The sequence below is a fragment of the Ascidiella aspersa genome, chromosome 8 (assembly GCF_963924565.1).
Source record: "Ascidiella aspersa chromosome 8, kaAscAspe10.2, whole genome shotgun sequence".
Classification (NCBI taxonomy): Eukaryota; Metazoa; Chordata; class Ascidiacea; order Phlebobranchia; family Ascidiidae; genus Ascidiella; species Ascidiella aspersa.
The window spans coordinates 7,979,119-7,994,589 of NC_139454.1; the positions used below are offsets into that span (position 1 = coordinate 7,979,119).

A 15,471-nucleotide genomic window follows, 5' to 3' on the forward strand; every position below is an offset into this window, starting at 1 on the left:
TCTATTACGTTCCCGATACCCGATATTTTGGGCCAAAACTACGGCCGTATGATAACCGATAAAAAGTTACGTCATTATAATAGGCAAATAAGCATAGTTGTTTGATTTGAAACGTGGTACGGCTTTGCCGTACCACATTTTTGTTAAATCTATCAATATCTGCACCAATGTTGTTCAACTAAATTTGTTTCACCTTTTCTAAATTATATTGGAATTAAAATTAGAGCATTACAGTTTTAATCATGACAGATTAGAATTAGAACTATCGATTTCGTGAAATATATAGAAATTGAACTAAAATTCAAACACGGGTTACATTTATTCAATTACAATTAATTCTATGCGTGTTCATAATAATACGAATGGCGGAGATTCAAGAAAATACAAGATTAGCAAGCTACCTGTAGAATTTACTTCTGTAAAATACAGGATTTACGGTAATATCGTCAAAAAAAAAAAAAAAAAAAAAAAAAATTAGATGTAGTTATAATTATTGCACACGAGCTATTCACACAAATTCACAAACTGTCTCAATTTCCCCCATTTTTGTGCTCAGTCTACCGACGGCGACAGCATCGTCCCCTGCACCCCCACATTGCCCCCCAACCGCCCCGACGAGACCTACCAGATCGTGAGCTCACCCCGAGTACCCCCGGGTAACCACTTCCGCTTCGAGCTACCCCCTGGACAGAACCTGGCCGCCGTCCCTGGAGGTAAGTTAACTTTATTTTTGTGTCCTTAAAAGCTTCATGCCCTTACGTCACAATTACATAATATTGCGAAACTCCCTTAGAGTGACTGTCCTTGTCAGCTTTATACATTTATATATTATATATATAAGGTTTGTGAAATCGCTAGTGAATCAGGCGATAATGACACATTCAGTATAGTGAGAATTTCCTTCCTGGAGAGCTGCGCCTAACTTGGGAACAATTCTCCAAAAGTTTTTTTTATTATTTTATTGGACAAAATTTGCGTTTTCGACCATTGTGGTAACAAATGTTAATGTAAGATTAATTTCAACCGTGGTGGCACAAATGGCACCGAAATATATCATAGAAAAGTTTCCAGACTGTGGTATAAAAATCTATCACAAATTACGTCATGAGCAGTTTAACAACCTTTAGGTACAAGTACACCGAAAGCCATTGCAGACTCACTGAATCTGTTGATCTATGATGCAAGCAGGGCATGCTAGAAAAACAACTAGCCTGCAGTGAGGTTCGAACTCACGACCTCCGGTTAAACGGGACCGTCGCTCTACCAAAACTGAGCTATGCAGACTCAGAGAGTAGCGAGTCGAAAAACAAACATACGCCTTTAGGTACAAATAAGAGTAATCCAAACAAAAAGGGACGTTCAGATGTTTGGTTTGTATCTTTTGTTGAATTAGATTAGAACTAGAATTAGAGCACACAAGCAATTTACAAATTAGATTAGAAATAATTTATTAAATAATTCATTAAATAAGAAAACCAGAATTGTCAACAATAAAAAGTGACTTGATTTTTACACTGATGATGGCATGAGTTATTGCTGAAATGTCTGTAAATTGCGAAATGTCGATGTTATCGAATATTATGGCTTTGATATTTTTAGATTTATCATTAAGTTGTCTACGTTTAGCAGACAAAATCCCCTAACTTTGCTCCCTGGCAGGTCTGATGGACGCAGTCGACAACACGTTCGTCGATTTGGCGGGCGCAGGAGACGACAATTCCCGCAGTGTTCCGGTCACCCCGACCCCATCCTCTTCGACCGTCTTCTCCACAACTTCCACTTTGGCGCAGATCGACACTTCTGAACTGCACACTGCCTCCGGGGTGAGTGCCGCTATACGGGGAAGCGTTTTTTTGTGGCGTGGCGTTTACCCATTTTCTAAGTCAGTGGTCGGCAATTTTTTTTTTGCGGCCTAAATACTTTTTTCAGAGCTATTGAAGGCCCACTACGTAAAACCACTACGCAAACCGTGGCGGGTTCAGGATATTTGATTTTAAGGTGAAATATTACACGGCGCTTCAATGCCCGAAACACTGCTATGTCATAACGTAAAACATGGTATAAAACGACGAATTTACGTGCAAAGCGCTAAACATTTTTCAATTACATACAGTTAAAGTTGGCAAAAAATATATTTGACAGGCTCTCAGGACCACATTTGACACGTGAGCCTTTCCAAGCTGACCAATTTAAAAAATCTATATCACACTAAGTGCAAATGATTATACGGCTTTTGCGCGGCCAACAACTACATTATAACACTAAACTATAAAAAAGTAACTCGCGAAATAAAAAAGGCTTTGCCGCCCACATTTGTGCCGCGGCCCACAGTTTGCCGACCACTGTTCTAAATATTTGTTTTTGCATAGCGGCATTTTGTCACCCCTGTTTCTTTATAACTTGAAATGTTGTCGCGAATATCGTTTTTGCTTTTAGTATCAGACGAGTTACGTTACCATAAGCTTGAAATTGTGTATCGGGCCCGACAAACCGATATTATTGGATATCTCGATATGTAGGGTACAATTTGTCAAACAATATAGTCCAGTACTTTTCAACCTTTAACGGAAACGTCCGCCCTTTTTTTTCGTAAAATTTCCATCCGCACCAAAACAAGGACACTAAGTTCGCAACCTTTAGTTTTCGCTATTTGTGAAATAACAATAAAAAGATTTTTGTATTAAAACCGCCAGTCTTAACGATATAAAACAGATAGCTTATGCTGCAATAAACCACTGAGAGGGTATATTACTGTAGCTGAACGCATAAGAGGGAGGACCAGTTTATTTGATCACCGTATAACACACAATGAAAAATAATAACATGCAACATTTTTATATAAATCAAAAAACAGCTCCTCTGGTAATTGTAATTGTTCACCAACGTTTCGGCAACCTATACGAGCCGCCTTCGTCAGGGTGATGGACACTGAACGCTCGTACAATAAATGGAAAGCAAAAAAAGGAAAAAAAAACAGAAATAAACGCGAGCAACAAAACGATAAGAAAATAATTAGCGACTGCCTCTAGGCCTTTAGTAGGTGCTTGTAGCATGCAGAAAGCATCACGTCAGTTTTGACGTTCATGGTGTTACCCTTCTTATGAACATTTCACGATTCCAAAAATAATCTTTTCCTGTAGTCTGATTCTCGTACTATTATTGAAGCGCCACCAAAATCAATTTGGTGGCTTGGGGACCATTTATGCACCATTTTTACCCGCACATTCATCCGGACGACGTTCGTCATCCTCTCAATTTTTTTCATTCGCACAGGTGCCTTCCATCCCAGGAGTGGAAAAGCGCCGATATAACCCGAATAAAGATTGACTTCACTTTTAAAGTTAAGGTCATTTTGGGTTCGCCATACGATTAGTAAATGGCGCAGTGCAGGATGATTCCGATCACTGCTGCGTTAGCCTGTTATTGGGCCTAAAATTTAGTGTGCGCAAAAGTGCATTAACAACAACTGCTTACTTTTTAACGGCCTGTTGTTTATTTGGTCACAGAATGCGGCGGTGAGCAGCAGTAACGTTCAAGGGGATGACCCCGACGAAGATCCTGACGATGCTGAGTAAGTACTCGACTCTTGTGTGTTATATGCAATTCTTCTTTCCCAAAATTCTTCTTTTTATTTAAAATTGTAGTCGGAAAACTGAAATGACCCCTTTACCCGTCATATTTAATTGTATATTTTTCTGGCCTTGGATTATTACGAGCGATGAAATAATCCCCGATGTTTAAAACGATATCATGCGCTTGTTTTCGCAACAAGGTATTGCAGTTATACCAAGTGCGACATTGCCGTTATTAATTTCTGCTTTTCTCATACCGTCCTAGAGACCCTGTCTTACGCCTTCAGTTTGCTACAATTTAAAATGTTTCTGAATTTTTGAATATCAATTTTTCGTTTGCCATTTTTTTTAAAACGAAATCAGCTATACTGACTGTGTTACACTTGACAAAGATTGTACAACAACAAATTTTACAATGAACTGTACGTAAATATGCCCGAAAAAAGTCCCCAAAATGCGTCGCGCCTAATTAAAGTGTCCTGCTCACAGGGTTGCCTCAAAGTCTTTGCATTTTTAAATGTATGGTGATTGTCTTCTATTTGATGACCATTTAAAAAACAGTCTATGGAAAACCTCGGTTTTTGTAAAGCATTATAAGTTATGTATTTAGAAAGTGATGCAGTAAAACATGTTTTTTAACTATTTGTCATTAAATAGGCATTTATACTTTTTTGTCAGGGCCGCAATGTCTTTAAGTTCTTTTTAATTGATTTGCACGTTTTTCTCAAGTCTGTGGACAGGCTATGAATTTATTTGATGTCCAGCTTAGTTATGTGTTTAGAAAATGAAGTTGTAAAACAAGCTTTTAAGCTATTTGTCATTGTGTTGTATTTATACTGTTTTGTGTTCTAAAATAAATTCAAAACACGTCTAGCTATCCAACTTGCTAAAATTTCTCTAAAAATATTTAGAAATGTTGATAAATTTATTTCACAAAAATATGTGGTGGCAACCCTGCATACCTGTTTCAACTTCCTATAATCATATTACGTTCACTTGCGCAGGGCTGAATCGCACGTGTCAAGCGTCGAAGTGCTGCAAAGAACCAACATTCCAACTGCGAGGCGAAGGGGCAGGGGAAGAGGCAGACTACGTATCAGGGGACTCGGTAAGTCAAAAATTAAGTATATGTAGCTCGGGCACAGCGCTTCTGGTTTTGGTCGGTTTAAAACTGACAAACAGTGATGTATGTATTACTTTTTTGTTTTGTTTGACATCACATTTGAACTGAAGCTTTTTGCCATACGAGACAGCATTTCTTCAATTTTTTTTAAGGTTTATTTTTTGAAATAAATTGTTAGCGTTTTTGTAAACTTTTTTAAGCGATTTATAAGACCAGCGAATGTAACAGTAATTATTAATTAATATGTCTTTTAAAAATTCTTCATTGTAAACTTTATTCTTTTGATATGCTTTTATGTTCTGCAGCCGATTTTTGAAACCCGAATGTTTTTTTTGAGCTTCATTATATCACTTATTTTTTGTCGATATTTTAAGGATTTAAAACATGAAAAGTGAGCAATTTATTTCACAACACGCGTTAATTATAACTATTAGCAAAGAGGCCGAAAACTTACTAAAGTTCGCTTCTATCGTTAGTTGATGTTTATATTTCATCATCTAGGAACAGCGCGGCAACGCGGAAAAGGTGCCAATTCCCCTTCCACCTCTAACCAACCTTGAAACATTTCTTTCCTGCCCGTGGATTCCCGTTTTCCCAAGTTCACAAGCCGACGTATGACGATGGGACTTTCGTCTATTGTACACTTGTACAGTGTTGTGTGGGTGTGTACATAAGCTGCCATTTCTTTCGTTGCGACACTTCGCGGTGTAGTGCCTCACCCTGCCTTGTAAATAAACTGCACAGCTGCTTAAAGACTCGTCGTTGTTGTATTTTTACTTTATTTTATAAAAGGTTTAAGATGGAGTTCTGGTGGTTACGACCAAGTCCGCGATTGCTAGAAAATATTTTTCTGTATCACGAGTGCCGGAATGTAAAAAACATAGTTAACTCATTTTACAATGCTTGTTGTAATTTTAGTGCTTTTAACCATTCTTTCTAGTGAATAGTCAATGCAACAATAACTGAAAACTAATGCTACCCAAGGCTATTTGGTGCAAATGCTCTTCGCGCCGGTTCGATATACAGTACTGATGGTGAAATCAATATAGTAGTAAATTTAGGGCTGCTGGCACATTTCATCTGTTGAATGCCATGGTAACTGATATAAACAGGTATAGGGAAGGATTTCAGTTTTTTATGTAAGGAAGACCTGTAATTTTTCAGGTTTAACGTGATCAGTAACTTTGAAAATCAATGTTTTTTTGTGCGCTGATGTACAACTAAATCGAGTCTCATTCAAAGAGATCACGGCAAAATAAACCAGTTGATTTTTTGCTACAAACGCGTTTAGTTTTCGAGACCTGGTGTTTTAAAATATGTGCGCCTAAAATGTATTCGCACATTGCTATATATGCCATTCATCAAACGGACTCTGGCAACATTACAAGGGAAACACACAATCAGACCTAAAAAGCAACAATACCTAAAGCAGAAAAAACTATAAAATCATAGTTAAGACCAACGACATAATCAGCCAAATACGCAGTAATATCTATTATAGCATAAGATCAAAATCGTCTGAATAAGACCTAAATCGGTCGAAATTAGGCCTAAATTCGTCGTAATAAGGCCTAAAGTTATCAAAATTAGTCCTAAATTCATCGGAATATAGGCCTAAAATCATCGGAATAAGGCCTAAATTTATCTGAAGAAGGCCTAAATGGCCAAAATAGCGCCCGAACCTGTGGGTAGAGGCAGGGTCGGATTAAGGGTACTCTAGGCCTAAGGCTAATTACCAGGGAAGGGCCTATAATTTTGCAAACGAAGCTACAAAAAAGGTAAAAACACATACATAAAAAATTGTTATTTACCGCAAAATGACACAAACATAATGTAATAAATGTAATTAGGTGTCATAGACTCACTTTTTTCGCATTTCGAGTTAGTTGCTTATACTTTTAACAAGACTTTTAGGCGAGACGTTGTATTTATTTCGAAAAAAATACTGTAGCCAGGAACATGCTGAATTGTTGGTTTAAAAAGGGTTTATAGGGGGGCTCCAAGCAATTCGTAGGGGGGAAGGCGAGCTTTAAGTTAATATTTTATTTTTTTCTATGATTCTAATGGTATCGTTTTCGTTTTGGTTGTACACAACTCCTACAGCGCTGTACAAACTCTGTTTTTGCCAACTTTAACATTAAAACTGCCAAGAAAAGTTTGCGAATCATCTGTTAAATCTAATTTTGTTTACTTTGTTGAGAACAAAGTCTTTTTGAGTGCCATTGCTTGTTTTCATATCATCGAAGGTATAACGGCCCTATTTAATTATAATTTTTTCTAACTTATAGATAAACGATAAAAGTCATCCCCCGTTTGAACTATTTTTTATCATTATTTTATATAATTGGATAACAGGCTAGCAAGAGGGGGACCAAATGTTTTGAAAAAGCCTCCTGATTTTACAGTTTAGCGCCAATTTAACCAATTAAATCTTTTTCGCGCTTCGCGCGACCGAAAACAAACTTCACTATTTTCAAGTTGTCTCAGTGATATTTAATTAAAAATTCTTTGTTTTGTGCTTTTGTTGCTTTATATTTCTGAACCCGAGAAATTGTAGATTTGCAACGGTAAAACTTAGCTTGAGCTGATCTTAACAAAAATCGAAACAATCTAAGTCATTTTGTGCTGTTATATATAGACGAGATACAAAACTAAAAAACTTTAAGAAGCACTGCGTTAAAGTGTCCGTCCTCTGCTAAAATGTGCCAAAGCGAACACTTGGCTCTCTCGTTTAAGACTTTCAACTTCTGAAAACAGAGCATTATATTGTAAATAACAATAACTAGAAAAAAAATTACAATGTTCATTTGAAATAAATGTATTGCTTGTTGCGTATCAGCGTGAAATTGGTGCAGTTAGTTTTAGTAAGCGAACAGGAACAGCGCGATTGTAATAAAACAACTGGGGAACGTGGTCAGTTGAAATCTCGCTGTAAACAATACCCAGCGAATCCAACTCGCAAAGAAAAGTTTGATATGTCTCAGCGTTGCGTTCGGTGGAAGCAATGTATGCCTCACAGCCTGCTTTGCTGAGAAAAAATTGCAATGTTAAAGCAAGATCTGGCAGAAGGGAGGGATCAAAAACAACGTCCGCTGCTAGAACAATGTCCGGACAAAGGTCCTTACAAGCCTTTAAATCGCCCCATGGTAGATCGATTACTTTAACCATCTCTGTATTATTAAGCTTATTAAGATGAACGTTAGTTTTAAGCAATGCCAAAACAGAGTGATGGGCATCACTAAATATGTAAGATTTCAGAGCAACGGATTTGATCAAGGAAATTCCGCAAAATCCACAACCACTGCCAAGTTCCAAAACAGTCGAGTCTTTGAATAGTTCTTTGTGTTGAAGGCACCACTCCGTTAGCAATATTCCACCTGTCCATGAAACTAGTCCAGTAGTTCCTTCTGATATTAACTTTCTGCTTTCGTGGAGTGTAACATAGCCCAAACTATCTGACAGATGATAACTTTTATACAATAGCGATTCGTCACTTTGTGACAATGACTCCACATAGGTTTCACATAAACCTTCACATGCGGTTTGACCTAGTCGTTCAACTTTATTTAGTATAAACTTTATAAAATAGCGTTTGTAAGGTATACTTGGCGGAAAGCATTCAGCAACATGATGATAAACCGTTGCATTTAAAAGTAACTGTTGACACTGTTCTGACCATTCTGTGTGCTCCATATTGTAATGAACTTTACAAGTAGAGTTTCTGAGACACGATTGTGAATTTTCATGTTGCTTTTCTTCAACATCTTCTGCCCAACAGAAATCTTTCAAAGGTACCTGAGCAAGATACTGTTTGGACAAGTAGGTTTCCTTTCTGGTATTACCCATCAGGTGCTCAAATATTTATGGTACACGGGTGTGCGAAAAAAAATGATGAGTTAGAAATATGGATTTAAAGCATGTGGTTTTGATGCAATTAATAATCACCAAGAGTCAAATAGGCACCATATAATTCTATAAATCTATACCACCTGGAAAAACAGATATGTAAGAATTTATTTTGAATTATAACCTGAATAGTTAGTTAATCACTATCAGAATTAATATAATGATAAAACTAAAAATAAATGGAACACAACATGATTTTCTATCATTACACTAAGGGTAGAAAGGTACTTAATGTAGTATTCCAAAAAAATATATATTATTAAATTGGAATAAACTCAGTTTTTATTTACATTTATTAGGGTTAAGCAGAAAAAACGAACAACTTATAGTTAGTACTACAAGCCAATCAGTTAAAAATATTTGGATTCATTATTTAACTTTGTTTAAAACGTAAAAGTAGAACAGAACTACCACGTTTTTGCCCGGGGGTTAATATTGATAACTTTATTTGTTATAGGGTACGGGTTTGCGTTTGGGTTCAGGTAGGTCAAGTATTAATTAATATTAAATTCATTTATTGGTTGCAATTTCAGTTTTGACAACTGTTTCGTAACTGTAAAAAAGTGTTAGGATTCTAGAGCAGCGCCCATTGTTTTTTCTTACAGTCAAACAATTGTTTTTGGGGGACGCATACTAGAAGTAAAACTGTCAACAATTGCTTCCGTTAAGCTCTTTGACACTCGAGTATTCAAATACAGTGACGTTCCACTATGAGATTTTGCATCAGCTGTTTTAAGCGACAAAAATCAGTAAATTAAAGCAGTTCAGAAGGTGATAAAACTAGTCACGCTTCAATGGAAATACAATATCAAATTCGACATTTAACAGACGAAAGAGATTTCTTCTTCATTAAAGCTCGTAGGCTAAGGAACATAAAGCTTCAATTTATCGCAGTAGCTTAGTCTAAAAATTATACTTAGTTTCAAAAACTTTTTGTCGCACTGTGAGGTTTTCTGTACTGTCGGTATTTTTCCGTTACCTGTGTTTACAGCGGCGTGACGTAAATTACGTTACGTTCTACAAATTAGTGAACTACACTACGGTCGCTGTGTATTGTTTCAGAAGCTGCTGTCGTATGGCAATGATTCACGTTACTTGGCTTGTGTAAACATAAACGCTTTAGTATTTCTAATCACTGTGAATTAACAAATTCAATTAGATAATCTTGACAAGGTGAAATAAACACGTTTGTTTCAGGTTAGGCAATTTATTGATATTTAACAGAAGGTATTAGAACCTATACTAGGGTTCCTCTTTTTTCCGGATTTTTTCACTCCCGGGAATCGGGATTATTTGAGTTTTTTTTTCTTATTTGATTTTATTTATAAAAAAGCTCATTCTTACTGGTAGAATGAATTTAATGAAGTTTTTTTCCGCTAGTAAGCGCAAATAAGGATACTCAGGCAACGACTTTATTAGGTTTGTTAATATTTTTTTCTTTATATCAGTCAAAAACGACTAGTTTTTTTTATGTATTGCTTTGTTGCCAATTACCTGAGATCATAAAAAAAATTTTCGGCATTCGGAATTGTTAATTAGCGGGAAATCCCGGGAATTTCCAGTCGAAACATTCCCGGAGAGGAACACTAACCTATACTGTACGGCTACTGGTCATTTTTTTGCTAAATTGTTTCTTAGTAAATGGTAATTCAAAAAATGACACTCGTCTAAAATCCTACCACACAACTATTTGTTAAACACAAATTGGTTGGTTTACGGTGTGGTTTAACTTTTGGGTAGGGTGGGTCAAGTAATATTATCATTAGATTCATTATCCCATATTTATTTCTCCCAGGCAATTTAAAGTTTGACAACATCTTTTTTTTACTGTACATAAAAGGTGCTAAGATTCATGACCAGCCCCCACAAAAAAACAATTGTATCTAGATTCTTCACAATAAACAATATGCATGTTACATGATTTCAGAAAATCGTTGTATGTAGTTATAACCTTCTAATTGCTAATGTAAAACACAAGCTTCAGCACCTCGATTCTTTTAACTTGCAAGCCGCAAGTTCAGTGTCAACTTGGTGGTTTCGCAATTGATCCACCTTTTCACAACCATAATGAAAAAATTATTTTCATTACGCCATCGGCAGAAATGTGCAATTCCACTATTCTTTGCACTTTTGGTAATTCATTGTTTTTCGTTTCCTTTGACAAGTGCTCTGAAAATTGAGGTAAGAATTTTATGTATTTAAGTCTGTTGGTTGTTTCAAATATAAAAGAGATATATGACACAAACACTAAAAATATATTTCCAGCACATTGATTTATGGGAAAAGACTTTTTACCACAAAAGTAGTCTAAATCTATATTTAATATTCATGAATTGACAGTAATGTATACCAAGAAACCCAGGCAAATAGCCATTTTCTTTATTTAAACATACACAATTGTCATTGTAAATAATTTATGCATGTTACTTTTAATTACTGTTGTTTAAGGATCAGTCTTCAATGCGACAAATTTTAAATGTTGAAGATGGTGAACAGCAGCAACCAGCTGAAAGTTTGGAATCAAATCTTGAGAAAGATGTAAAAAAGGTTCCAAGTAAGTTAAACATTAAGTTTTTTTTTCATTTACCAAATGGAAATGTTTTCTTAATATAAGCGAATAGTGCAGTGTTTTTATTTTAGGTTTGCAGTCCAGCTTACTTACGGAATAAAATCTATTACATTTAGATTACCTGATATTACATCCTCATGACTTTCAAGAAAACTTTTATTTTTACCAATATTAATTTGTAACAGAAGACCTAACTCTCACTTTGTTTTTTGGGTTGATTTTAAGTATATATATAACTGGTTAAATTGCCTATTTATGCCATCTAGTTTTTACAAAAGAATTCGATTTTTGTCCACCACGCTAACTGTTTGGCGCTATATTTTTTACAGTTGCACCGAAAGTTGTAGATGTCCGGTTGATGCATGCCTTTGTGAAAGCAATTGTTGTTATCATTGTCTCTGAGATTGGGGACAAAACCTTTTTTATTGCTGCCATTTTTGCGATGAAACATCCAAGGTCCACTGTTTTTGCTGGAGCCATTGGGGCCCTTGGCCTAATGACTTTTCTCTCTGGTAAGTTAAAAATATTTATATATATTGTTTGTATGTATTATCTGTGTTTGTGTATGTTTGTTTTAAACACAATAAACTAATGGTACACAATTCAAAAAGATTTAGTAAGCTGTGTGAAGAAATGTCCAGCTAAATTGATTTGTAACACTGGTTAAATTTGTATTTGAACATTTTTTGTATGTTTTATGTGTAAGAATAATTTGAATTGTATATTTATTAGTTGAAAAGTTTTAAACTATGTATTGATAAAAATATACAATACTCACCGATTTTAAAATAAATTCTATATTTATTTATTAAAGCTTTTTTTTTATAAATGCAGTTGTCCTTGGATACGCCACCACTGTCATTCCATACTGGCTCACTTTTTACGGATCGGTGATCCTTTTTATCGGGTTTGGGGCCAAAATGTTGCACGAAGGAATCTCGATGGATCCCCAAGGATCGCAAGAAGAAATTGAAGAAGTGCAAGCTGAGTTAAAGAAAAAAGATGAAGAAGTAAAAACTTAGTTCAAATTTGAAAATCAGTCATCTTTATTCAATTCTTGCATTGCTCGTTGTAGGTCAGGCGTTAGATAACTAAATATTATCACAAAATATTAAAAAAAAAAAATCTTCTCTCTTTTATGAACCAAATGTTTCACAAGAGTCAAAAAGTCACTTAGTTTAAGATAAAATAAATTGCACATTAGTCAATTAATGACTTAAAAAATATATATTTGTATTTGTTCTTTAGTGTGCTATTTAATCCATTTTTTTTATTAAACCTTTAATTATGCTACTAAAAATTATAGTTAATATAATATTAGTTATGTGGAATAAATGTTCTAAATATATTTATTTTGCAACATAAATTAATAAAGATATTTTATGTACTGTAGTGACATAAAAAAATAGATGGCAGTCTTCCAGCCTGTCAGACAAAAAGTAAAACACCTTTGTTAGTTTTTAACTTATAAATCAAACCAATATGATTTTAGACATTTTAACCATATTTTTAATTTAAGATGGAAAGAAGTGCCGAGGTCACCCAAGACATAGAAACCGGAATTATCCGCGGTGGTCGTGTCCGCAAGCTGTTGGGGTTTATTTCACCAATCTTGGTACAATCGTTTACCTTAACCTTCCTTGCCGAATGGGGCGACCGGTCGCAAATTACAACCATAGTGTTGGCTGCAAGCGAGGTATGCAATGCTAAATTGTTGACAACAATGTTTTTGATTGAAAAATGCAATCTGCTTAAAATTTGTGGTCAGCAAAACATAGAAATGACCAGTTGCCGCACCAACCATAGCAAGAACTATTAAAATGTTATGTCTATTTTATAATGTAAATAGACAAATAGCTAACTGCAACAATACAGTTGACCAATTTTATATACTAAACAAAACCAGTATGTTACTTTCTATTATTTGCCTTCTGCCTATCTGTTTATATTTACGAGTTTAAAAGTTCAATAGGTGTAAACCAGTGCAAAAAAATAAATAAAAGCAAAAGATAACAAGTCAAGTCATTATTAGAGCAAGTCAACTCCGAGTCAAGGTTTTGACATAAAAAATCAAGAGTAATATCTCAATTCTCAACTAAAATAAATAACAAAAACAAGCAAATTGTTTAACATGCAACGCTAAAGATAAAGAAAACACTTAATTTTAACTATGGCCTTTTAAAACAATGACTTAAGTCCAATTTAGGTCATAAAAAACAGTGAGTGCAATTAAGCCAAGTCATTACCACACTGGTGTAAACTTAGATCCATATCTGAGGTAGATCACATTATCTTTTATAATGGTTAGTATATGAAAGGACCGTTTTACAGTATACAGTATATATACTATGTACTCGTACTCCCAAGCCTCATATTCTTGATCCAGGCTGACAACCCCCTTACATGAGTTGTATTTTGGCGAAAGCAGGCAATGATGCAAAGTTATTTTTCAACCAGCTCCCAATTATCTTGCATAGCTCAATATGTATCAAGTATGGCTTAGGTCATGCAACCTCACCGCATTTTTATTCTAGCTCAGTGGTTCTCAAAGGGAGCCACTTGGCTAACTTTGGGGGGCATTTTAAATTTTGGGGAGGAAATTTGTTCTAGGGAGGAATTGGGGAGGAAAAGTGGATAAAAAGTGCTCACTTTTATTATTTTGATAATTAACACACCTATAAGTAACTGCAAAAAGTTTAAACGGGAACGTTACTTACTATAAGACCAAAAGTAGCTTATATATATGGGCAGACATTATGCTGCTTTAACTGTGCTAAACTACGTCATAAGAGAGTCTGGTTGGTTTACAATATCTATTGTTTCGTCACAGTAAGTAAAGTTCATTAGCACCAGCAGGTGTCTGTTTTATCCTCTGTTTTTTTTAGCATGATTGTAATACGTAAAAGTAAAGTAAAGAAAGGGTGAAACATAGGGTTGCCCAGGTCCAGTATATATTTTTTTGAACATTTTTTTAAACATGAAGCTCATGATTTATATTAACAATAAATGGCGCTTTGTAAATACATTATGTATATTTCGTTCGGTAAAATTGTTTTTTGCTTTTTTTATTGTTTTTTGATTATACCCTACCTTTGTAATCTCTGAGATAAAGGATTTTTTTGGGAGGAATCAACATTGTTTGAGTCTTTAAGGGAGGAATACGAAAAAAAACTTTGAGAACCAATGTTCTAGCTTGATCTTTATGGCACCACAATCTTGATTAGGCCAAATAATTTCAATGATAGATCTTCTAAACACAAGAGTATATTGTTATAAATATATATGGTATGAGGTTGTCAGTACTATTTAAGAAGGTCTACATAGCAGTATATAACCATGTTCCAAATAGTTTCAGGACGTTCCTAAATGATTCACATGTTCAGAAAGTAACAAATCTATTCTTTCAGGTAGGTTTTCTTTAAGTCTGTATAATGTTTTCTAGAATGCTCTCGGAGTATTTTTGGGAGCCGTTATCGGTCATGCATTGTGCACTGGTCTCGCCGTAGTTGGTGGAAGAATGATTGCACAAAAGATTTCTGTCAGAACAGGTAAACAAATACCACCTACTTATCAGTGCATAACTTGCATATTATGTAGCATTAGAATTTGGTGTCGATAAAATGTTACGCTTTGCGAGTAAGTTAAGTTTTGCTTTGCTTTTCAGTTACAATCATCGGCGGTGTATTCTTTATTCTTAATGCAATATTTTCCATTGCTACCGGACCGCAGTCCTAGTAAAGAGCACTTGTGTTGATCATCCAAACATTTTGCTTTTCTACGATTGTGAACTTCTGTCTATTTATTGTTTGGCGCCAGAAGACAGGACATTTTACTGAAGTGCAATTAAACATTGAGATGATGAAGTGTATTAACATTGTTACTCTACGGTGTCAATTTGTGGTATAATACCTTTTTAAGAATACTTATTTTTGGCCAAAGGTTTTCAAAACCTGTTAGAGGGTATTGTTAGAAAGGGTCGTTTAAATAGGTAAAAATGTACAAAAAGTTCTGTAAAATCACTTCATAAAAAGGTGTTATTTTATACATTAACTTAGCAAAAGTAAATTTATATTCCATGGTATCCTCATTGAGATTAAACTACTAGCCTTTAAATTAAAACTAGCTATTTTAACTTTTCAAAATCCCTTGTGTCTTCCCAAAATTTAATAATTTTTGAAGAAATTGTGATATGAGATATATGTTATGCGTTGTCCTTATAGCAAATTTTTAAGAATCCTGCATCAACACCCTTTGTAATAATATCTCATGCTAGTCGAGTACATTGTTTAGGTTTTAAAAAC

At 34.9% G+C, this 15,471-nt stretch overlaps 3 protein-coding genes and 1 non-coding gene across 5 annotated transcripts in view; 2 read left to right on the forward strand and 2 right to left on the reverse strand.

Moving 5' to 3' along the window:
• The window catches only part of LOC146135626 (nucleoprotein TPR-like), a 58,189-nt gene extending 52,934 nt beyond the window's left edge, over positions 1–5,255 (forward strand). The window contains exons 45-49 of the mRNA XM_083396093.1: positions 557–713; positions 1,660–1,823; positions 3,507–3,571; positions 4,577–4,680; positions 5,197–5,255. Of these exons, the coding sequence (XP_083252219.1) occupies positions 557–713; positions 1,660–1,823; positions 3,507–3,571; positions 4,577–4,680; positions 5,197–5,255 (549 nt within the window). The remainder of the gene's footprint in view (positions 1–556; positions 714–1,659; positions 1,824–3,506; positions 3,572–4,576; positions 4,681–5,196) is intronic.
• On the reverse strand, positions 1,209–1,284 carry Trnat-cgu (transfer RNA threonine (anticodon CGU)). The gene has a single exon. It is a non-coding gene; the product is annotated as a tRNA-Thr (tRNA).
• Positions 5,256–7,530: 2,275 nt separating the features above from the next.
• Positions 7,531–8,678, reverse strand: LOC146135628 (protein-lysine N-methyltransferase EEF2KMT-like). Its single transcript, XM_083396094.1, has one exon. The coding sequence runs from the start codon at positions 8,539–8,541 to the stop codon at positions 7,531–7,533; it is 1,011 nt and encodes a 336-aa protein (XP_083252220.1). The 5' UTR covers positions 8,542–8,678.
• Positions 8,679–9,675: 997 nt separating this feature from the next.
• LOC146135629 (putative divalent cation/proton antiporter TMEM165) lies at positions 9,676–15,241 on the forward strand. Of its 2 annotated transcripts, none has more exons than XM_083396386.1 (7): positions 9,676–10,782; positions 11,050–11,155; positions 11,500–11,682; positions 12,005–12,180; positions 12,690–12,866; positions 14,613–14,718; positions 14,835–15,241. In XM_083396386.1, exons 1-7 carry the CDS (start codon positions 10,669–10,671, stop codon positions 14,903–14,905), a joined length of 933 nt encoding a protein of 310 aa, XP_083252512.1. In that variant the 5' UTR covers positions 9,676–10,668; the 3' UTR covers positions 14,906–15,241. The 2 variants fall into 2 exon arrangements, with proteins under 2 accessions (XP_083252512.1, XP_083252513.1); XM_083396387.1 differs by having other exon boundaries at positions 11,056–11,155.
• The last annotated feature ends 230 nt before the right edge of the window (positions 15,242–15,471 follow it).